Source organism: Patagioenas fasciata, chromosome 21, assembly GCF_037038585.1.
Source record: "Patagioenas fasciata isolate bPatFas1 chromosome 21, bPatFas1.hap1, whole genome shotgun sequence".
NCBI lineage: Eukaryota > Metazoa > Chordata > Aves > Columbiformes > Columbidae > Patagioenas > Patagioenas fasciata.
In genome coordinates this window covers 2845293-2869239 of record NC_092540.1, presented here as the reverse complement: position 1 = coordinate 2869239, position 23947 = coordinate 2845293, and the positions used below count along the sequence as shown (strand labels likewise).

The 23947-nt window shown below is 54.3% G+C and overlaps 1 protein-coding gene across 1 annotated transcript; it reads left to right on the top strand.

The window, feature by feature from the left end:
- The first annotated feature begins 1949 nt into the window (after window positions 1–1949).
- On the top strand, window positions 1950–19200 carry WNT2B (Wnt family member 2B). Its single transcript, XM_065854703.2, has 5 exons — window positions 1950–2613; window positions 14619–14839; window positions 16792–17069; window positions 17439–17703; window positions 18159–19200. Exons 1-5 carry the CDS (start codon window positions 2450–2452, stop codon window positions 18386–18388), a joined length of 1158 nt encoding a protein of 385 aa, XP_065710775.1. The 5' UTR covers window positions 1950–2449; the 3' UTR covers window positions 18389–19200.
- Window positions 19201–23947: the final 4747 nt, after the last annotated feature.

Below are 23947 nucleotides of genomic sequence, written 5' to 3'. Positions count from 1 at the left end.
TGCGGCTCTGTGCTGTGCAAAAGGAGACACCGGGCCCTGCAGCGGCTGCCCCAGTGTGAGCAGCCATCACCTTCAGCACCCAGAGCAGGGCGGGTGTCTCCAGAGTAGCCGACCTGCTAAGAAAATAGAGAGCTTGTTCCTTTGAAGTTAATGAATCGTGAAAGCCTTTGAAAGCAGAGCCTTGTTTATTTACTCACCGCAGCTCATGTGGACGAAGCACCCAGACATCCTGAGCACGCTGCTAATTTGAATGAAAGATCAAATGAGAGTCTCTACCTGGTTGAGCCACAATTGGAGGAGCAAGGGCTGCCACAGCCTCCCTCACTGCTGAACGTGGACAGGCAAAGGAGAGCCTGACCCAGCCCCAGGGCTGTCAGTCAGGTCCTGTTCGGGAGAGCATCCAAATAAGCAATGAGGTCAACAGAGAAATTCGGCACGCTGGGTGCAAAGCTCTGTGAAACCTGTCCCAAGGGTGCAATTTCAACAACTAAATTCAGTTGCAACCCTCCCCACAGACACCCATCGCCCTCCCAGGGCTGACACTGCTGCCTGCACTGACTGCTTCTTGCCCTCATCCTGGAGCCAGTTACAGCCCGACCCAGATGAACACCCAGGAATTTGGCTCTTGTCACCTCCTCCCCTTCCTTTCCCATCAGAGCAGGACACAGAGAACTCAGTCTCTTCTCTTTGGATTAAAATAATGCGGTTACAGAGAAAAGCCCATGAAATGGCAACAGCAGAGATCCCAGCACGCTATCACTATGATGGGTCTTCAAAATAAATGCACAACCTTCCACACGAGCCTATAAATATCAGCCTTTTCAGTGCAATCACTTTATGAATAAGCTGTAATGCAATATTCCATTTGGGCTCTCAGACAAAAGGACAGCATCCTACCAGCACCAGCTCCCTGTCACTGCAGTTTTCAGAAGAATAATTGGATTATAACCAAGTGCGAGTTTCTAGTCCCAGTTTCTCTCAGGCCAGGGAAGTCACTCTCTGATCTGTGACAATGGGAATGGGAAGGAAAGAGCGGAATGAGCTGAGCTGGGGGCAGGGGAGGGGACAGCTGAGGGCTCCAGCAATGCAAAAAAGCACTTCGGTGGATAATGAGGTTTGCGATCCAAATAAATAATTAGGCATATTGAGAAGTGCCAGCAGTGAGAGGTTACCCGTTGAAGCCTAATGCCTGCTCACCTTCAGGGTGTGGAAGGATCAACCAGTCAGGGGCACATGGGAAAGAGGGAGCTCCCAGGTCAGGTTGGTCTTCACCAGCTGCCAACCAACAGTTTCAGGGCGATGACAGAAGGAGAGCTTAGAGCCAAGGGCAGTATGTCCACCAGGTCTCCTTGTCCTGCTGATGGCAGAGACGCAACAGAGGTGGGAGACCTTTTGCCAACCTGGTACAAAGGGGTACGACCAGTGCTCAGGTACCGACTGTCCCAGGGTGGGATGGCAGTGCCTCTCGCTGCGGACATCATCTCCCCAGGGAGCCCATGTCCTGACAACAGCGGCTGTGTCCCCTGTCCCAGGCCACTGCCTGCAGGTCCCCGTGGAGCAGTGGGGTCTGCACCGCCCGTGACACCTGTTCCTGCCCGCTCCTGCCCGCACGGGGGCCGAGGCCGAAGCAGCCGTCGGGTGCGGCGAGGAGCGGTGGCGGAGGACCCGCGGAACGCCGCGGAGGCAGGCGGGCACCGCTCGACCGGCGGGACGCGGAGCCCCGCGCAGCCCCGCGGAGCACGGGCGGCTGTTTTCCGCCCTGCAGTGACACCTGGTGGGGACCAGCGCGGGAGGAGCCGGCGGCGGCCCCGGCCCCGAGCATCCCACTGCGCCCCTTCTCCGGGCGGAGCCCGACGGGGCGGCCGCGGCCGACGGCTCCGCGTCGCGTCCCCGCGGGTGCGGGCGCGGCGGTGGGAGCGGCCGCGGTGCGCGGCGGCGGGGCGGTGGTAGGGGCAGCCCCGCCGGCGGTGGGCAGGAGCCCGGAGGGGGCTGTCCGACGTGCCCTTGCGGAGGTGGGGGTCGGTTCGGCCGGAGCGGCGGCTCCGCGCCTCTGACTCTGCCCAATGAGAGCCCGGAGCACGGCGGGCGCTGTCAATATTTGGCCACGGCCCCCGCGCTCCCATCCCCAGTGCGTCCTCGCCCTCCGCGCAAGGACCTCTATGGCCCGGCCCGGCCCCGCCGCCCACCCCGCGCCACTCGGGGGGCGCCGGCCCCGCTAAGCGACCCGGACCCCTCGGGGAGCCCCGCCGCTGCCGCCCGGCCCGGCCCTGCCCTGCCGCCCCCCGCGCAGCAGCATGTGCCTGGGAGCGGGGGCCCAGCCGGGGCTCGCTCAGCATCGCGGAGCCGGCAGCCGCGCCGCGGGACCGTGACGGGCAGTGCCCCCGAGGGGAGCGCGGGCAGGACCCCCCTCCCCGGTCATTTCTCCGTTTGGACCCCGCCCCGGAGAGATATGCTCAGCCCAAACCGCCTGGAAGCGTCTCCTGGGATTGCCTTGGCCCCCGGGCGTGCGGAGTGCGGAGCCTTCCCTCGGACGGCGGGTGCGGCCCCGCGGCTTTGCCTGCCCCTCGTCCTCCTCCTGCTCGCCCTGACGCCCCGCGCCGACTCCTCGTGGTGGTGAGTCCCCGCGACGGGTTCGCCGCCCCGACGGTCCCCGGGCTGCCGCCGGCGGGAGCTGCGCGGTGCCCGGTCGCGGGATGGGGAAGCCCGGCCGGGAGCGCAGCGAGCCCCGCCGAACCGGAGCCCAGCGTCCGACGTGCGGCCGTGGTAGCACCGCGCAGGGCAGCGGAGCCAGCAGGGATTGGCCGGGACTTGCACGGGCTCCCCGGTTCCCCCAGGGAGCATCGCGGGTCCTGGCTGTTAGCCCCGCGGCTCGGGGCTCCCCTCGGCTCCACCTGCGCGGCTCCGGCGGCGACTCGGGCTCCCGGGGAAGCGCGGCGGGCGGAGCGAGAAAACCGCCGGCGCCCCAACCTGCCGCGGGGCCGGTGCCGATGCTTTCCCCGGGGCGCAGCATCGCCGTGCTCCCCGGGCATCCCCGCGCCCCGAAAGCGCCGTCGCCGCCCGCTTGCCCCCGGCGCCGGGAGACTCCGCGGCTTCCGCCGCATCTGCCGGGGAGCAGAGCCCCACAAACCGTGACCCCCTGAAAGCCACGCCGGCCCGGGCAGCGGCAGGGAACAGGATTAGTCCCTCGGTAGGGTTCGCACCTGCGAAGCGGTAGCAGAGAGCGGCTCCCCTGATCCACCCGCTGCAGTCCCGGGATCACGCTGAAGCTCCCAGATCCCTACGGGCTGCGGTATCGCCCCGCGCACTTATACTATAGCTTCTCGTAAGTTAAGAAGTTGCTGGTCTCCCTCTTTCGGATGAGGATCTGCAACAGAGAGAAATGATGCCATAGAAAATACCAGACTTTTAGAAATTGATCTCCTCCTGTCGCGATTCCTATAACACAATTAAAATTCTTGTATGCAGAATGAGAGCAATTAGGAAAACAAGGACTGTGAAGTTTTCCAAGCTGCTCGTTCAGTAACACTAGGGGAAAAAAATAGTTTGCTGCAGAAAAGTTCTCGGTGTCCCCCACCCTATAAAAGTCCTCTCTAATCTTGTGCAAATCACTTTTTTTCACACCTATCTCATCATCATTAGCATCCATCCTAGCGGATGGAGGAGAACTTAATCAAATTCAATGCATCTGCCACAGAAAGAGCACAGTCGTTTCTGGAATTCCTCGGCTCCTGTGGAGCACATTGCGAGGCCTCGGTACCACTTAGTAGTCATGCCGATAACACAGGTATTCCTAGTGTTTGAGAGCACGTCTGGGCGTGTGGCAGCTGTGCCCACGCTGGCATCCCTGGGAGAGCAATTCCAGGGTGAGGAAGGTGAATGGGAAAGTTGGGAGGGAGAGGGGAGCCCAAGGGAGATGCTGCTCGGGCAGCAGGTTGGAACCAGACACCAAAAAGGTGAATTGTTTGGGGAGCAGCTTCTTCCAGAGGGCAGCACAGGCTTCGGGGGGGCACGGGTAGAAAATAGCCAGACCAATGCCATCATCGGCCATGCCCAGAGGAGATCTGATCAGCCCACGGGGAACTGAAATCCCCGGGCAAGAAAATGAATCACTATCCGTGTGGATCAGGTTGATACAAGCGCTGGCCTGGCTTCCAGATCTCCCCACCCAGCAGGGCAGGTGAAGACAGGATGGCATCTGTGCAGATGGTGATGTTGCTGATATACTAAAAGCTGAGGAAGCAAGGAAGAGTCTTTGGGCAGCAGAGAAGTTGGATTATTTCACTTCATTACCAAGGAGGCAGAAGAAGTGGAGGCTTGTTAGAGCTGAGGAGTGGGTGCGTGGGGTAAAATAGCTGGAAAAAGACGAGGTTTAGAGTAGTCACAGCATCTTCTGCCCAGAGCTGGGCAGTTCTGGTGACACACTGGTTGGTGGGTGAAAATTCTTTCTTTAGGAGGAGTGTGAAAACCACTTATTTTCCTTGCTGTTGCACCCCACTTCTCCCCACAATGACTCCACTGCGGTGTCTGCACTAATTCCAAGCTCCCGTCTCTTCCCAACAAGCGGGAGGAAAACCAGCCACATTTTAAGCCTCGGTAGCTGTGGCTTATTTGGAGGGAGCTCGATTTAGCTCCCGCAGCAGTTTGTGTTCTCAGCTTGCAGACAGACTCCCTGGCTGGCAGCTTTTCGGCCGAGGGAGAAATGGAACAACACTGAACATTTTCAGCAAGCAGAATTGGTCTTAGGGACCTTAAGTACGTAACAAACAAAAATTAGAACCCAGACACATTAAAGTTCACATTTTCAAATGTGCTTTCTCTTCTGTAGACCAGAGCATTCCTAAGAAAAGCCCTCATTGAAGCAAGTTGTGTTCTGCTTGGACCTGTCAGTTCCGATAAAATAAAACGTTTAGTTGAAATCGTATTTTACTGAAAATGGTTTCAACCAGCTGTGGTTTGGGAAAAAGTTATTCAGTGATTTACATAGGTTTCCAAGCACATCTTTAGCACTACTGATATTGCAGTAAATACATTTGGTGGTGCATCATCGTTCCTTATTTTCATTATTATTGCCAAATTCTTCTAGGGATTCACACACAATAAACTTTTGGAAATAGAGGAAATGCTTCTCATTTTCAGAGTTGACTTTTAAAGTAGATTCATAGAAAAAAAAACTGGGTCAGTTCTGATCGCAGTACATGGAAAGGAAATATCAACCAAATGTTTCTTCTAAACAACTGCAAATTATTAATTTTCAGTGACGTCAGGCGCGGCCAGCGCCGCCTCACAAAAACGCCAGGAATTGGTGAACTTTGGTGCTCAAAAAGCGGCCGTGGGTACGTGTGCGTGTGTGTGTGCTCGGAGCAGCGTCCGCACGGGCAGAGGGGACGGGCTGGGGCTGGCACTGGCGAGCAGCATCCATGCAGAAACGCTCCCCAACTGGAGCGCATTACTTAGCAACAAAATACCAGCTGAAACACAGACGGAAAATTAAGAAGGAATGCAACGGGAAAAATCCCTAAATCCCGTTTACACTTGAGCGCGCCGGGGTAGGGAGAAGAGCGTCGTGCAGGGCGGGCGCCCGCCTGGCAGGGCTGTGCCCCGTGCTGCAAGAGCCCCGAAAGCGGCCTCAGAAATTCCTTCCGAAAGATCTGGAAGATTAGATGAATGTTGCTTATAAACATAAACTGTGCAATAAACAAACTTGGTGTAAATAACTAAGTAGAGTTTACTCGCTATTGAGAGCCCCGCTGGCTGCTCTGGTGTGGAAAGCCATTTTAAATTGAAGGTTTGGTTAAAGAAAAATGTACACAAAGCCGTATGCACACACACCCTGCACCCCACCCTCACACATACCCGCTTGCCTGCGAGCCCACATGAACCCCTCCAACCCCCTGGCGCACCAAATCCTCATTAGCTAACTTGTTTATTGCTAACCACAGCCCTTGGAAACTACAAATATTTAATTTCATCTGGCATTGGAACAGATGGGAGGCATCAGGCTCCCAAAGAGATAAAACAAATCTGTGGAAGGAAGACTAGCACAGGCTTGGGGAGCGTGCAGGAGCCCGGCGGCCACGTGGGGCTCTTCAAGGCATCGGTGGGTTCTGGGGGCTCCTGGCAGAGCCACCACACCCCCGGATGGACACTCTGAGGATGCTCTGGTCCAGAGTGAGGCAGCCACCCCATTCCAGCTCCCCTGCTTGGCCAGAGAAGGTCTATGCTCATGGGCAGGGAAAACACACCGAGGGCAGGTCATAGAATTAGAGAATAGTTTGGGTTGGAAGGGACATTCCCAGTTCCCCCAGTGTCACCCCCTGCCATGAGCAGGGACATCTTCACCAGCTCAGGTTGCTCAGAGCCCCGTCCAGCCTGGCCTGGGATGTCTCCAGGGATGGTTCATCCACCACCTCTCTGGCCAACCTGGGCCAGGCTCTCACCACCCTCAGGGCCAACAATTTCTCCCAAAAGTCTGGCTTAAGGTCATGAGGCAGGAGCACCCATTGTGCCCTCCATGCTGGAGCAGCCCCCGGAGCTGGTGTTGAGCTCTTCCCAAGGGCTTGGAAAGGACACCCCCACTGCAGGGGACTGAAGGGCACATTCCCACCACAATGGGCAGGGTGGCCCAGTGCTCCCTCCCGCAGCCCTTCCTCTCCCTGGTTTGCCATTTCATCGTGACACCAGCACTGGGTCCTGGTCCAGATGCAGTGAATGGGCACAAAGAGTGATGGAAAAATCAAGCCACACGTAGGTGTGGATATAGGATATAAGAGAGAGGGGCTCATTTAAACAGGCATCACACCGAGGTGTGTGGGAGGGGAAATAGCATCAATAGGAATGTTTGAAATTAAGCCAAGGGAAAGACAGCTGCCTGGAGGAGCTCCACAGCCCGGCGGTGTAACCCTCGGGGGTGCACGGGGGGGTCGCTGCCCTCCCTCCGTGCCAGCCTAAGCAGGGCAGACCCAGGAGAGCTCTTCTAGCAGAAGGTCAAGCAGCTCACGATCTCCGAGAACAACATGTTGGTAGCTCCCAATGCCATCCGGCACCGTGGACAAGCCCTTCCCTCCTCCATGAGTTCTCCCACTGCAGAGCAGCTCCCAGTCCAGCCGGTCTCATCCCCAGGGATGTCACAGGTTGGGTACCAGGGGGATTCGCCACCTCGAAGGGAGATGATGCGCAGCACTCAGGGCACAGCGAGTTTGCGGAGGCTTCGCACTGGCTGGACGTCTGTTGTTGCTGAGCACTTTGCGTGGCAATAAAAGCAGGAGGTCAGCGACCAGGAAGTCTTTATCCCGAGGCGCTCCGCAGCTCCGGCTGTCCAGGCAGCCGCGCTTTGAAAAATCAGTTTTAAAGTAATGTCAGACTGACGGGGAATGAACCCTGCGGCCTCTGCAGCAGCCCTGGTGTTCGTGGTTGGGGTGTATTGAACAGATGGGTTCTCTCAGTCATTCTGCGCCGTTATAATAATCCTAATTGCGTTTCTTAGTTCATTTTTCATTAGGGTCACTTTCACCTATAGGAAATCTTTCTTACAAAGAAATGCAGAAGCAAAAAATCATTCTGCTCTTCCAAGCTCATTAGCTTTTCCTATTACTGGTACTGATTTCAGTAGTGCCTGCAGCTCAGCAGGACATGGGTGCTGGGCCAGGTCCTGGAGAAACACGCAGCCTCTGCCCTGAGCCACTCACACCAGAACACAAGATACGCCACGGACAAGAGAAGAATCACCCACCCCGCTTTACCTCCAGAGAACTGTCTTACCAACCCACCTCTTAGCAAAGTGCTTTGAGATTTTGGGAGGGGAAAAAAATATATAAATACTTAAGGATAAAGCATAGTTTTGACAAGCAATCTATATTGTATTTGAAGAGCACCAATAACACCTCTGAGGAACAGCTTTCACTCAGCACTGAATGAGATTTTGGCCATTATTGCTGAAATCCTTTTCTCCCTGTGCTTTTATAACCTCCCACCCTCACCCTCCTCCAGCTCCTCAGCAGCCCAAGCGCTGCGTGGCTTTGCTGCTCGCTCAATACATGTTCTGTGCACACCGTATCTCACCTTTGCACATCGCAGGCAGAACAGACCATGATTTCCACGTCACTCTTGATACAAGATGCTGACATTGAACCCTCCCATGCCAGCCAAGGGGACAGCGGGGCAGCGCTGACTGGTGCAGGGCATGGAGCTTGCTTGGGTCCAACTCATGGGGCTGTAGCATCTCCTGGACGTTTCAGTCCTTCCCACAGGATCCGCACCCCGCTGGCTGCAGAAGAACCACCGAGAGGGGACTCCAACAAGGTACCAAAGGCAGATAACTGGACGTACAAGAAACAGAAAGATCACAGTGCAGAAAATGAAAAATATGTACCTTGAATGGCACTGGTAGTGGCTCAGCATTATGATATTAAAAATCATTCAAGTGAGACTAACACTCTCAACATACAGAGTAGTGGCTCTAAGTGAGGAAATTAGGACTATTAATCATTCCAAGGCGTTAACAATTCCAGCAGGCCAGGATGGCCACATTCCCAGTGGCGCTTAATAAAATACTGAGGGTTTATAATAATAAAATAATATCTCAAATGTCTATAGCACCTTGCAACCCAAAGTGCTTTGCAGTTGGCTATAAATTGTCTGCCCACAGCCAGGGAGGGCAGAGGAAGGAAAATGCGGCATCCTTGGGAAGTATGCAAAGAACTTGAAGAGGTGAAACGCTGCCAGGCGCATTGGAATTTGCTCTTTATCAGGCAAAGAGGCAGGGATGTTGGATTTGATCCTATCGGAACGCGGTGTCTCCAATAGCTGCCTAAGGCTTTCCAGCCTTTCGCCAAAATACAGACGAATGAGACTCCATGAGATGGGAAGAGAACAGAAGCCAAGATAGTTTGGCTCCCAAGTTGATCTTTCAGGACTATCAAAGTGACCACGAGAGCAACGGGGAGGTGAATCAGGTTTCCCAGAGGATGGACTTCAAAGCCTCTGATGCCACCAAGAATCCAGACCCCACTCTCATCTCAACGTCAGCAGCAGAAGTCAGCAGCAATGCTGCTCTCTGCAAAACAACCTCAAGGACCTGGAGAAACCCCCAACATCACCAATGATGGTGGAGCCTAAAGCAGCACCAGGCAGCCCATGCTGGAGCTGTTTTGGGGAACAGATGTTTACAGTTGACCACAGCACAACAGAACTGGTGCCAAGGGGAATGTCCTGAGCCGGGACCAAGCCCAGTTCCAGCTTGGTTTGCAGGTGTCTGATGACACCGATGGGAGCTGTGGAGCTGCTCAAAGCTCTGCATTTCTTCCAAACAGCACTGAGGTTATTTGCCTGAGTGATATGAGGTGGGAGAGATAACTGTGCCAGGCAGGCGGTGGCCATCAGAAGATACAGAATTGAGAGGCCAGGAACACCACCTTGGTGCTTTTCTTGCCTGTTCTTTGTTTTGTTGTTGCTTTCTATGTGGTTTGGTCTAGTCCAGAGCCCCCAAGTGCTGCTCTATCCATCCTCACACAGCGCCAGGCTGCCTGCATCTCCTCCCTGCCAGTAACAAAAGGGGGAGCCCACTGGGAACCCCAGGAGCAGTTGACATTGCCAGGGATCCAGGGATTTCAGCTGTCCAAACTGTCTTAACCAAGTTGAGATCCCGTGCTCAATGGGGAGAGGTAGCATCACGAAAAGCAGATTCTCAAGCTGGAAACATGTTAGATGGGATGTCAGAGCTGAGCCTGTTGCCTGTGCTGAGACCCATCTTCAGGTTGGAGAAGCATCTTTTGATGATTTCAAAGCCATCATGCTGACCAGGTTCATGGCGCTGTGTCTGGCCAAAGCATCTCCTGCATTCAACTGCTGCATTCCACTCTGTGCTTCTGTCCCTGCTCTGCCGCCAAACAAGGAGTTTGCAAAATGTCTTTGGGATCCTCGGGGAGAGAGAAGCCACAGGAAGGAGATCTGTTAACCTGCCATCATTTTTCAGCCACAAACCCTCTCTGCATTAACCGGTGATGGTGAAGAAGCTTTGTGTCTCAGCATGGCACAGCAGCAGACCTGCCTGGGAGGTTTGCCCTGCACCAGGCAAATTTATAAAGAAGGGGTAACTGAATTCCCCTTTGCAGCATCTCCCTGCTTTGGTCTTTAGAACTGTGGTTCCTTCTGACCACTGGTTTTGCAGAGCAGCCCCTAAGCCACTGTGAACAGCTCCTGATGCTCTTGATGCCCCTGCATCTGGGCTAGGGTGCTTCTCCCGAGTCTTTTGGTCTTCCCTATTAAAGAGCTCAGTGATCAGGAAGCTGCATCTGCTATGTTGGGGCCAAAAGCACTGGGTTTTGGTCCAGAAAAAAAGAATTGAGGCATGTTGAAGATGGAGGAGGAGTGAGGCATACCGGGATCTGATCCTTGGGACAAGATGCAGCAGATCCCAGGAATTCGCAGCCCACGTGTAACTGCGGGGATCCCCTCCCAACCCGCGGGAGCTGCACGTCCAGGGAGGAGAGGAAAGCTCTGAGCTCTTGAGTCATTCACCAGAGCAGTTGGAGCTGAGGGCAGAGACATGACATGGGCCACACAGCTCTGCAAGAGCTCCCCGAGGAGTCTGCAAGTCCTTCAGGAAGCCGGGCAGGCTCTGGTGGGAAGTGCGGGAGCAGGACACATCCAGCACGGAGGCAAGCCGTGGAAGGGGCTTTAGCACAAAATGCACGCTGCCAAGTAAATAGATGCGTCTGCCTCTGATTTGCATGTTTATCTTAGAAGCAATTTAGGTTTCGCCTTGTTTACAAGAGTCGAAGTCACCAGACTCTTAGAACAAGAACAACAACTGGGAGCCAACATGTGACAGTTGTCTCCTGTTCCCCCGGCGCTGGCGGGCGGTTGGGAAGAGCTCGTTTTGGCTGCACCGGTGAATGTGTCCGGATGCAATGGATCCCTCGCAGAGGGAAGGAAGGCTGGTGGGGATCTGGGAGTGCTTTACCTGCAGGTTCCAAAAACACTTATCTTCATAATGTGGAATCCCCGGTCTTGGTTGCTGCTTGGTCCTTGTGGGTTGGCCAAGGTCCAGTGTCACGCGGGGTGGCACAACGATTCCTGCAGCACCGCAGCTCGCACCCAGCTCCTGGCAGCTGAATTTTAGGAGCAAACGGGAAACACAGCGAGCTTGCGGTTAGAGGCTGATTCGCAAGAAGGAAACTCTGCAGCGGGGTTGGTGCGAGCCTGAGCGGAGCAAACAGCTCTGCCCTGAGCAGGGAGGTGATGCGGGGGCTTCACAGACACTGGGTGAGCATCCATGGACCCTCATTTGACAGGGCAGGGGGTTATTATCCACACATGCACATCATTATTAACTCCCAGCTCCTCGCTGCAAGCTGCTCCTGCCTCCGTCCTTCTGACCATGCAGAAGTCCCGGCCCGAGCAGCTTCCAGCATCAGGAGCGGTTCCCTCTCACAGACTTTTCTGAACTCAGGGCTTGTTTGGTTTGGTTTGTTTTCTGCTAGAATAATGCCGATTCCCCAAGAGTCCAGCATTTCACAGAAATTTGCCACTTCCAGCGCAGCTTCATTTTTTAAAAATGAAGTTCTGATAAGGCAGCTGGGGACTTCTCAGAACATCCATTGTCTTTCCTATTTCAGTGTTTTTAAAATGTCAGAGATTTTTAGAAATAAAATGGGAAGGGATGCTTTAATCAATCCAAAACAAATGTTTGGGTTTTTTCCCTCCCAAAGTTCTGCTTGGCACAGTTTTCCTGGTGTTCCTCGTCTCGCTCCGTTTCCGAGTAACTGAACCCAACTGGAGCGTTTCTCACGCAATGGAAGATCTCTGTCCCGCCGAGATAACCGCAGCCTTTCCAAGACTCATGAGGAATTTTCCTCCGTCTTGTGCCATGCCACTTGCCAATGCCCCAGCAATCACGGGATGGATTTCAATCCATAATTTCTAACGGAGACCTGTAGGTACCACAGCAAATCTGCTGCTTGTTCGCAGCCACAAGCAAAGGGAGACGCAGCCACCAACCCCAGCGGGGGGCTCGGACCCTGCACGGCGAGGTCGTCCCTCGGCACTCGTTGCCCTTCACCCTGCTCTCCTTCCGCTTTCTCCTGCTGATAATGTTTGCTCTGACCTGGGTATTTGGCAGGAGAATTAACGAGAAGTAATTAGCTGACAGTGTGAAAAAGGGAGTGCCTGGTGTTTATCTTGTCTGGAGGGTTTGCCTTGATCTCAGTCTCCCAGGGGATGGGGTCAGTCTGTGCTTTAGCTGCTGGCTCCTCTACCAGCGTGTCCCCCAAAGCCAGCCCTGCATTCACCCCCCCGCTGTGTCCAAAGGGCAGTGCCACAGCTCAGCAGTGCTGGAGGTGGCCAGGGTCACCACAAAGCCCCTGCTGAGCTGGCCCTTCAGAGAACGTTTTACCTTTTCCAGCTTTCCCAGCATCTCTTCCCTCCACCAAAAGGGAACTGTGGATGCTCCTCCATCCTGCAGCACCGCAGCCTTGTCCCAGCTTTTGGCAGGGACACATCAGTTATTGCCCATCCTTGTGGGGACGAGGCAGAATGAATTCAGGGCCAAGGTACCCCTGCCATGCATCCCCATGGGATCTCAGCATCCCCACTCAAGCCTACTGCCCTGTGCCATCGTCCAGCTGGGGAGATGCTCCTGTGCCCTGTCCTGCTCACCACGGGAAGGAACTGGCCGCTTTCAGGGCCCAGCACAAGCGAGACAATTAAAACATCCACAGCCGGCATTGCTCCACGATCTCCTGGTGACTTTCCTTTTCCTAAGGGGCTTCTGCCATCTCCCATGTCCCCTGCTGCAGGATCAAAGGCTGACGAGCAAACCTCTGAAAATAATGCTCACTGGCCCTGAGTCGAGGCTTGCAAAGCCATGGGGAGCCGGGTTTATTATCCTCAGCTCCAGCCTGAGATGACCTTGTGCTTCTGCCAATGCTTAAACAAAATATTTTTTAAGAAAAGGGAACATATCCCATTGCTTTCTGTGCTTGGAGGGCTTTCCTGAGCCTGCGAGCTCTCTCTGGGGCTGATAGAAGTGATAGAACATGGCTAGAGAGAGACAATGAAATATTGCCCAAGCTTATTGCTTTTCATTATTACTAAAGGAAGGTTCTTCCAGTCTGGGGGGGTTGGAAAAACTGAATCCCACCCAAACCTCATCCCTTCCAGCCAGAATCACGCTCTGTGGCAAACATCATCCCCCAGCACAAGCAGCCGCTGCCTGGCTGGGGCTGACCGGGATGGAAAATTCCACGTTGCCACATTGTGCGGGTTGGTGCGAGGCTGCGGGCAGAGCTCGGGGACCCCCCCGCCGTGTGCGTGGAAAGCTGCCCGTGGGGCTCAGCCAGGCTCCACCAGACTGTTGTTTGCACATTGTCTTTCGGCTTCAAGCTCCTGCCAAAGGGAGGGGACCGGGATGCAGGCAGGGTACAGGGAGGGGACCGGGATGCAGGCAGGGTACAGGGAGGACACAAGACACAGTGTGGTTCTCCCAGTTATCCAGTGTCAGGGCATGATCATAAGCGCTCACCAGTGCAGGAGATGCAGGGGGATAACAGCATGAACAAGGACTGCAGCAACAAGAGGTGAAACCTGCTCCTTTCACCCCTACCAGAGCATGGCATGGGTGCCTGTGCCATCGACCAGTGTTCCCACACTGTGTCCCAGTGAGTGTGCAGGCAGAAGACATAGAATGATAGAGTCTTCCGGGCAGAAGAGACCCTCAAGATCGAGTCCAACCATTACCCCAACCCTGGCACTGTCCCATGTCCTGAGAACCTCATGTCCGTCTGTCCAACCCTCCAGGGATGGTGACTCCAGCACTGCCCTGGGCAGCCTGTTCCAATGCCCCACAGCCCTTTGGGGAAGAAATTGTTCCCCAGGTCCAACCTCAACCTCCCCTGGTGCAACTTGAGGCCGTTTCCTCTGCTCCTGGCGCTTGCTCCTTGGGAGCAGAGCCCGACCCCCCTGCTCCAACCTCCTTTCAGGCAGTTCAGAGAGCAAGAAAGTCCCTCCTCAGCTCCTGTTCTGCAGCCTGATCCTGCACCAGGCTCAGCAGGGCCAGGCTGCAGAGAGGGGCTGGGATGGAAGGGAGAGGGTTGGGAGGGAGGTTTTGCACATCAGCAGGTTCCTCTGCTGCCACCCTAGGAGCTCACAAAGATCCCATGCTCTCGGGGACATGATTCCCCCTGACTTGCAGCACCCGGAGCTGGCTGCGTGCTGGGGAGACAACGCGCTCCACGGGGCCCCTGCCGCAGCGACACACACACAGAGCAGAGCTTTGCCCGCCTGGGATTATCTTGTTAAACACAAAGGCCAAAGCCCAGCGGCTGTGATGGCTCAGCAGTGCCCTGTCCCTGCATCCTGCCCGTCTGACCCACAGCACCCACCACGCAGCGTGTTCCATCCCTGGTCCCCCTTGCAGAAGAGATGCTGCAAGGAGGGCACATCCCTGTGGGGGGGGACACCTTTGGCAGAGCCCAAAGCACCTGTGACACAGCTAGAAAGACAAAAGGGAAAGGTGGGCTTCAATATAAGACCCCCCTCCAAGCATGGTGAGGACCTGGGGAGCCAAAGCCCCATACCTGCCTCTGTGAGCAGCAAAGTAACGGCATCATTCTCTCTCACAGGTACATTGGGGCGCTGGGCGCGAGGGTGATCTGCGATAACATCCCCGGGCTGGTGAACAAGCAGCGGCAGCTGTGCCAGAGGTACCCCGACATCATGCAGTCAGTCGGGGAGGGAGCCAAGGAGTGGATCCGGGAATGCCAGCACCAATTCCGGCACCACCGCTGGAACTGCAGCACCCTGGATCGGGACCACACCGTCTTCGGCCGGGTCATGCTGCGAAGTAGGTTCAGCCCCATCCCCTTCCCACCACCGTGTGCCTTGTCTCCCTGGGAGGGTCTCTCCTCCGGCTGGGCTGCTGTGCCCGGTGGCTTGGGTTACTCCTTTAGGAGAGCTTTGCCTTTCCCTGTAAATTAATCAAGCGCTAATGGGTGCAGAGCAACTGCGTTTGGAATAGCTGCATCAAATGAGATGGAGCAGGGGGAGCACTGGGGGAGAAGGGGGAAGGAGGAGACACCTCCAGAGAACAGGCTCGTATGTAAACAGTAATGGGATATATAAATATTTGGAGAGCAGGGTTGGCCAGGACTCAGCGATTCACGTGGGAACTGGCTGTTCCCTTGCATGGCAAGGGAGGCAACCAGAGCCACAGCTCCATCCTCTCCTCGGGCTCCAAGGTGGAGCAGGAGGGACCATGGCACAAACAGCCGGGCACAGACCCTGCCCAGGAGGGACCTTCCCACTCCTGGTGAGGGACAGATGTGACGCAAGCAGGGATGTACCCAAGGAGCAAAGAGGAAAGGTGCGATGGTGACAGGGATAGGGATGGTTGCAGAGCACGAGCAGCATCGTGGCCTCCAGCAGCAAGCAGACCCCAGGAGCCTCAGGGGGAGCCCCAGCACTGCGGGACAGATGCCCTGTGATGTGCCGGGGCGCATCCAACCCCAAATCAAAGGCGGCTGGGAAGAGCCGGGAGCAGCTCATATGGAGGACATGTGAGATGGAGCCGGGCAGCGGGGGCTTGCTCCCAGCTGGCGGGGGGATGGGGCAGCAGATCCTGCATCCAGACCCCCCTGGAGGAGCTGGCTGGAGGGAAAAGGGCTGGAAGTGCCGGGATGCAATACTCACCCTGCCGTGTTGCAGCCTGCCCGGTCTCAGCCTCTCCATCCCCACAACAGCACCTTTCCTCCTGCCGGCATCCTCTCCATGCAGAGGATGGGGAATGATGAAAGCTCCTCACCACAGCCCCATCCTGCGAGGTCCAAAGAGAGCTCTGCTGCCTTTGAAGTTGCTTTCAAAGGCTCTCAAAATGAAGACGAACATGGTTTTGATTTGCAGCTTCTTTTACAGCGTTACAAAAACAGCTGCGAACTTGAACCGTAGACATAAAATAGCAGGCGGCAAGCTGTGCCACGCGGGGAAAAGCTGAGCCCGGCCGGAGCTGGCGCCAGCTCCTGTGCTCAGCATCGCCCTGGGAGGGAGGCTGCCCCAGCTGAAGGGTGACAGCTGGTCCTGTATCCTCAGCACCCACGGGCACCCAGCGCAGCGTGAGATTCCCCTTAATCTGGAAGGCGGCAGGGAAGCTGAGGCTGGGCTTGGTGACCAGCAGAGACTTGGCTTATCCATGTGCAGGATGGTCTTAGCCCCAGCTGCAAAGGTGACACCCTAGAACCACAGAATCATGTTGGTGGAAATACACCCTCAAAATTAACAAGTCCAACCATTAGCCCACCCCTGGCACTGCCCCATGTCCTGAGAACCTCATGTCCGTCTGTCCAACCCTCCAGCCAATGGTGACTCCAGCACTGCCCTGGGCAGCCTGTTCCAATGCCCCACAGCCCTTTGGGGAAGAAATTGTTCCCCAGATCCAACCTCAACCTCCCCTGGTGCAACTTGAGGCCGTTTCCTCTGCTCCTGGCGCTTGTTCCTGGGGAGCAGAGCCCGACCCCCCTGGCTCCAAGCTCCTTTCAGGCAGTTCAGAGATCAGAAGGTCTCCCCTCCGCTCCTGTTCTCCAGCTGAACCCTCAGGTCCCTCAGCCGCTCCCATCACACTTGTGCTCCAGCCCCTTCCCCTTCTCTGAACTCACTCCAGCACCTCAAGGGCTTTCTTGGCGCGAGGAGCCAAAAACTGACCCCAGGATTCAAGGTTTGTCCTCACCAGTGCCCAGCACACACCCAGCGCTCTGCCCCTTGGTGCACGCTCACTTCCCGTGCCCGTTTCTCTCCCCGCGGCAGGCAGCAGGGAGGCCGCTTTCGTCTACGCCATCTCGTCGGCCGGGGTGGTGTACGCCATCACGCGGGGGTGCAGCCAGGGGGACCTCAAGGCCTGCAGCTGCGACCCGCTCAAGAGGGGCCGCTCCAAGGACGAGCGTGGGGAGTTCGACTGGGGCGGCTGCAGCGACAACATCAACTACGGGATCCGCTTTGCCAAAGCCTTCGTGGACGCCAAGGAGAAGAAAGTGAAGGACGCCCGGGCGCTGATGAACCTGCACAACAACCGCTGCGGCAGGATGGTGAGCGTAGCTTCCAGCGTCCCACTGGGACCACACAGCAGGGGAACGGGTGGCGGAAGCAGCTTGGGGGTAGGACTGGAACCCTGAGGGGGTTCCCAAAGGGTAAGTCTTGCTGCAGCTGCTCTACCTTCCCAGTGCCCCCCTGCATGGGGAACAGCCTGGAGGGGTGGCAGGACCCCACTTTTGCCCCCAGGATGCGTCCTCGCTGCTGCTGGCATCAGTGACAGCGGGAATAGGTCCTTGGTACGCAGCACCCCTCTCCCGTTAGGAGCCCCATCCCACAGGGCTGATAAGCTGCATGAGGGATGAGCAGACCCCAAGAGCGATGCTGGAGCCCAACCGGTCCTCACAACATCCCTCTTCCCACAGGCTGTGAAGCGTTTCCTAAAGCTGGAGTGCAAATGCCACGGGGTCAGTGGCTCCTGCACACTAAGGACTTGTTGGCTGGCAATGTCAGATTTCCGCAAAACGGGGGATTACCTGAGGAAGAAATACAACGGGGCCATCCAGGTGACGATGAACCAGGACGGCACGGGCTTCACCGTGGCCAACAAGAACTTCAGGAAACCCACCAAAACGGATCTGGTGTATTTCGAGAACTCACCTGATTACTGCGTGATGGACAAGTCGGCAGGTAAAAACTAAAGCTCCAGTCATTGCCCAAGAGCAACTCTTTCTCCCCTCCAGCCCATGGTGACTCCAGCACTGCCCTGGGCAGCCTGTTCCAATGCCCAACAGCCCTTTGGGGAAGAAATTGTTCCCAGATCCAACCTCAACCTCCCCTGGCGCAACTTGAGGCCGTTTCCTCTGCTCCTGGCGCTTGTTCCTGGGGAGCAGAGCCCGACCCCCCTGGCTCCAAGCTCCTTTCAGGCAGTTCAGAGATCAGAAGGTCTCCCCTCAGCTCCTGTTCTCCAGCTGAACCCCCCAGGTCCCTCAGCCGCTCCCATCACACTTGTGCTCCAGCACCTCAAGGGCTTCCTTATCACGAGGAGCCCAAAACCAAACACAATCTTACCGCTGCTCTAACAGTGGGGTGGGGGGGCGAAGAAGCATTTGAACACCCTGACCTGCTCTCGCTTCCTTCTCCAGGCTCGCTGGGCACGGCCGGTCGCGTGTGCAACAAGATGTCCCGCGGGACGGATGGCTGTGAGGTGATGTGCTGCGGGAGGGGGTACGACACCCGCCGCGTCACCCGCGTCACCAAGTGCGAGTGTAAGTTCCACTGGTGCTGCGCTGTGCGCTGCAAGGAGTGCGAGGACACGGTGGACGTGCACACGTGTAAAGCGCCGAAACGGGCCGAGTGGTTGGACCAGACCTGAGGAGACGGGAACGCCGAGGGAAGAATCCACTGCCACCCCCCCTTGCAATCTTTTTAAAACCCCGTGCCCTGAGGGCCATGACATTCTGGGAGTTATAGTTCAACTGCATGGCTTTTATTTAATTAATTCTGCAAAGCACTAAAGAAAGGACTACATTTCCCAGGAGGTACTGTGGACCATTCTGTTTGCTCAGCAAAACTAATCCTGTACCTAGGAGGAGTCTGCAGTCCTTGCTTAAACTGTGAAACCAACGTTGCCCCTCGTTCTCTTTGCAAAGGGACGGCGCAACCGAAACGGACTTGGAGGACCGATCGTCGGGATGTGATGGCTGAGGAAACCTGCACCTCCCCAGAGATTTTTACATCGCAGTAAACTCTCACCAGCGAAAAAACACTAGTTCAGAATAATCTTGCAGAAAGCACTCTTGCTTCTTTACCTTTTTGCAAGGCTGGAGGAAGGGTGTTACGGACTGTGAGACAGTTCCGTGATACCTGCGTTTCCCTCGAGCAGACCCAGCGCCGCCGACCCCGCTGAGCAAGAGCGACCTCCGCACGAGGCTTCTCCCGTCCCCCCAGCCAAGGCGACAAGCGGAGCTGTAAATTGGGACTGAAACCCGAGTGACTGCACAAAGACAAGGGCCACCCCAGGTGCTGGCAGACAGAGAGGGCTAGAGAAAGCAAATCAAACCTGTGAACTTCCCGGTAGGTTCTGAAGTCGACGGATACGACAGCGTCTCTGTAAAACTCACTTGTATGTTGTGTATACTGCTTATTATTTTAAGTCAAAATCCATTATAAACCTATATCAGAAAATGATGTTCTTTGCTTTTTGAATTCCCACACACACTTCTTCTACCTGCTTGCAGCTCCCCTAAAGCACAGACCTCCCGTCCTGGGAGTTACTTGGTGTTTCCAGACTGATTCCATGTAAAATCCCTGGGGAATCCTTCATGAGCAGCTCCAGGACATCTCATGACATGGCACTGGGTGCCAGGTTCGCTTGCAAACCTTTCCCATAAAAACAGCAACAAAACCCAAACCAGCCCCCCAAAGCTTAAACTACCAACTAAAACTGAAGCTGCAGAGCTGCCAGTAGATACGGTACAGATGTCAACTCATCTCACCTCTAGAAATTTCCTCAATTCTTTTTTTCCCCCCAACCTGATTACAAAGGTGCTTTATTTAATGTAACAGATATTTTATGCAGTCTGGTCAGAAGGTATCAACCCATGCAGACAGGCAGTTGAACCTGCAAACTAAATTGATCCCCAAAAACCTTAATCATTGCAATTCCTGAGCATATTCTGGCAGTTACTTCCACACTCCCTCCCAGAGCTCAGCTGTTTTCTCCCTGACACAGGAATAATGTTAATTTTCCTGATGTTGATCATCATTGGGCAGATGGATGCAGGTAAGGATGTTTCACACACTCAAAGCAAGTTTTCAGAGTTCTAAGCTTACAACTACAGGAAAGGACAAGTCAACAGTAACATTCACCTGTAAATAGCTTTAACTGGGCTCTGCTGGTGCTGCTGGAGGGGCTGTTGAAGCTCCCCAAGGAGTCCAGATGTGTGGGCAGAGGAAGCTGAGCAGGTGAAACAGCCATGTCTAAAGGAAGGGCAAAGCAGCTTAAGGCAAAGATTATTCTGGTCCTAAGCCACCCATCGGCTGCTGCACAAAGAGCATCTCTGAACAGGGATTTTACCCAATGGCCCTAGGAAATATTAGTTTAAGTGGTGAGAAAAAACCCCTTTGAAAACTGCTTTGCTAGGAAGTGCTCAAAGAATTTAGGAGTCTGCCACAGGCCAGATTAGAGCACCTTACCCTGTGCCAGACACCGCTGAGATGGCTCATGCAGAAAAAGGACCTTCAGCAGAGCCGTGGACAAGGAAAAAGGTGACGTTTCAACAGAGCTCTTAAAAGTTACAGGAATCCTACCTCCCCACTGCTTAACCTGTTTCTCGTAGAATTAAACCACCTTTCTTTTGAATCCTGGAGTGACTGAGCAGCACCTTTCACACCCCACTGCTCTTGTAGAACTTGCACCCGAGCTGGTGTTTTCTTGGGGGCTCCCAGCTCTCCCCCAGGCCATTCCAAGTCCTCTGAATTTCAGTTTTCCGCGAGATTTGCTCCGTCCGGGCTGCGCTGAGGAATGCTGGCAGGTGAGGCGCAGGTCTGAGCCAGGCCAAAGGCATCTCAAGCCTGGTCCGTCAGCACGCACGCTGATCTACTGGGAAGAGCTCCTTCATTTATCTTCATTACTGCTCCACCTACCAGCAATTTACGGCGGGCTTTAAGAAAACGCTGCCCCCTTGGCAATTAATCCAAGCCTCCATCCTGCTCCCAATTCAGGGCACGCTCCATGGGCCGGGAGGGACCCAGTGCCCTGGGTCAGTCGTCAATAGACATTTCGTCTTCTCTAGAGGACTTTGGGAAGCGTCTTCCAGCAGAAATCCTGCTTCAGAGCAGATCTGTAGCCCTACCTGATGAATGACACCTTAATCAACAGCTGCTGCCAAAATACCTCTTCCCTTTGAATGCAGATGCTCAGTGTTTTAAAACAAAGGAGAAAACTCCCAAGGACAGGTCTGTCTTGGGTTTACTGGCTTCATCTGTTCCCAGCATCACCAAGATGCTAAAACTGGATGCTAAGATACTAAAAGTGGATGTGTTCAGCACTTTGTAGAACAACCGTAGCTGAGAAGACAACCCACTGCAGCTGCCTCCTCATCACAGCACAGTAATAAATCAGAGTAAAAGCACCTGGGAGCAGGTACCAGCATTATAGAGGAGGCACCAGTATTACCTGGAGACAGCCCAAGGGGCTCGAGTCTACCCAACAGAAGAGCCAAGCGTTTCTTCCACGGGTTAAGCTGGAGAGGTTATATTTTGTAATGCTCTTCTGTTATTTTGAATATAGTGTAGTGAATCTATGAAAGTTGGTCCACATTCATGGAGAGGTCTCAGAGTTTTACGCTGTCTTACCTGCACACAAAGCTTTGCTTGCATACCTGTGCCAACAACAGACCTGCTGTGCAGGTCTGGCTCTCGGGGACAGATTTATGGGGCATTTTAATATTTGCATAATATCTGTGTGGGAGCTTTCCCACCCTGTGTTACCGAAGGCGAGTCAGGGAGGGCTGCTCCAGCAAGCCGCAGGGGTTACTGCTCTGGAATCGCAGCTGATGAGTCAATGCAGGAGAATGCAATAGTCACATACTGTGTCACCCTGTTTTATAACTGATGATAGCCCACAGCCAAATCAGAAATCAAGAGGTTCTTAAGAGAAGGGTCTGAGCTGATGAGGCCCTGGTATAATTGCACAAATTCAACGCATCCAGAGCAAAAGGAAAATGTCACTGGCCAGAAAGAACCCAAGCAAGAAGATCCCCGATGGAGAGACATCCTCATCGTCGTGGATGCAGCCTCAGTGATGCAATGAGTGTGGGTGTGTTATCCAGCGTTCCCCGAGGAGCAGACTCACCGAAGGGCCTTCAGCAAAAAGTACAACACGACAATCGAAGCTGGAAAGGAGGAAAATTCCAAGCACATGAGCTGCATCCCTGAGCACCGTCTTCTTCCTACAGTGCTGAGGGCGGTGGGGTGTGCTCAAGGAAGGGAGGAGGGAGACAGGAGACCAGAGACAGAGCTGGAGACTGAAGCTGCCTTTCCTCTATTAAAAGTTGGGTCAATTCAGACCACATAAGATCATACACAGAAGCCCACTATGACTGCTACTGTCAATGTGACCCGGTGTTTAGAGATTTTCGACACACAGGCATATCAGAATAGCTCACACATCACCTATACAGTCTTAGAGGCAGAAGGGAGGAGTGAGTCTGTCTGTTTTAACAGCAAAACAGGGCAAGCTGGGTACTGCTCAGAGGCTGGTGGGGTATGAACCCCATCTGCTCTCTCTGCACTTGCTACCAGCACTGTCCTCTGCTAAGAACACGGCCCCGGTGCACATCTGCTCCCAACCTCCACAGCTGGTTCCATTCCGAACCCTCCGCACAGCCTCACGTGGCTCCCAACCACACACCCCATATATTAGTAGCCTGGGAGGTGCATCTCCCCTCCGTGTGTCATCTCTGGGCAGGGGGAAGGGCAAAGTTAATTTATGTCTGCACGAGCCCTGTACGTACATCTCCTTCTCTCCAAGGGAGTTTGCTCTCATATTTAACCTCTTCAGCCTGCTGGCACCGGAGGCGGATGATGCAGTTTGTAGAGAGGTGCAGGCACTTCACTCTCCCCCTCCCCTTGGAATCTTCCTCTCACTTGTGGTCCTTGGGATTCACCCAATGTTTCTCCAAAAAAAAAAAAAAGAGACCTCAAGACAAGTATGCATTTAATAAGCAGTGAGACAAATAAGCTCCAGTTATCCCAGTAGAATTACAACACCAGAGAACAATTTTCTGCATTCCTCTGAAGGCCTGAAGGAACCCAATTGCCTGCTCTCAGCCTAAATAGGTACCAGACACCAAGTGCTCCATAAGCAAACAGAGCCCCCAAAGTGCAAAAATGAAATAAGTAAAAAGCTTCACGTTACATATAAACCAGCCGTTTGCACCTTGTTATTAATGGTCTTGACTATGACCTTTAAACCCTGCCTTGCTCAGAGTCATGGATCTACGAGCCTTGGCACCCTCACAACAATTCCGGGATGAGGAGCAGGAATAAAGAACCCTGGTCAGTGTTGGAGATGCAGGAAGGGAACCGGCCTGCGATAAACCTGGGCTGAGAACCACATCAGAGCAGCAGCCGGGGCTAAGAGGTGACCATCTCCACTACACCTTTGTCAGCATAACCTGAAAAGTTCCATTGCCACGTATACACATGCATACGAGCTCGTGAGGCATCATCTATCCCCAGTGACAACGAAGGGCTCACAGCACGGTAAATAACTGCAATTCAGTCCCTAGAGGATAACTCTGATGTGGTTTATAAGGCCACATGAACCAGAGTTGCCTTTACCCAGGAATATTTATTAGTCTACACTGTCTCACTGCTGCTTTAAGAGTTTTATGGTTATAAAAGCACCAATAAACCAGTGGGAAACTCTACCCCATGAAAGCTGTTCAGTACGAAGTCACCATCTCTGGAGGACACCGCCCTGCAATACCAGCCAGCCAACATTAGAAAGTCCTGCTTTGACAAGATAACAAATCATGTTTGCATCATCTCTCCAGATACATATGCAACACAAGTCCTGATCCACAAACATCTTTAGACACTTTCCAGTAACATCAGTGGTAATGTAGGGCAAATGCGTGTAAGAATTGAGTTGTCTCACAAACAATAGCTTCACTATCTGGTAACTTGTTCCTTCTTGGAGATAACTTCTGGAAAAGCAAGAGGTTGGCAGGAAGCGATGCAGCATTCCTCCGCCTGGACATTCTGATCAAAACCCAACCTGCCATGACATGGTGAGACACTGTGAGCAACAACAACACACAAACAACAAACCAAACCTGCCCCAAATGAATCAGAGACTATAATGACCCTGTTTTACAAACACACCTATTAGCATCGGGTATGTAAATAAACGCTGATTTTCAAG

Excerpts from the sequence above, each read along its gene's own strand:
- WNT2B (XM_065854703.2), top strand. The coding sequence starts at position 2,450 with ATGCTCAGCCCAAACCGCCTGGAAGCGTCTCCTGGGATTGCCTTGGCC. Across the intron at positions 2,614-14,618 it reads CGCGCCGACTCCTCGTGGTG|GTACATTGGGGCGCTGGGCG; the intron begins GTGAGTCCCCGC and ends TCTCTCTCACAG. Across the intron at positions 17,704-18,158 it reads CGTGATGGACAAGTCGGCAG|GCTCGCTGGGCACGGCCGGT; the intron begins GTAAAAACTAAA and ends TTCCTTCTCCAG.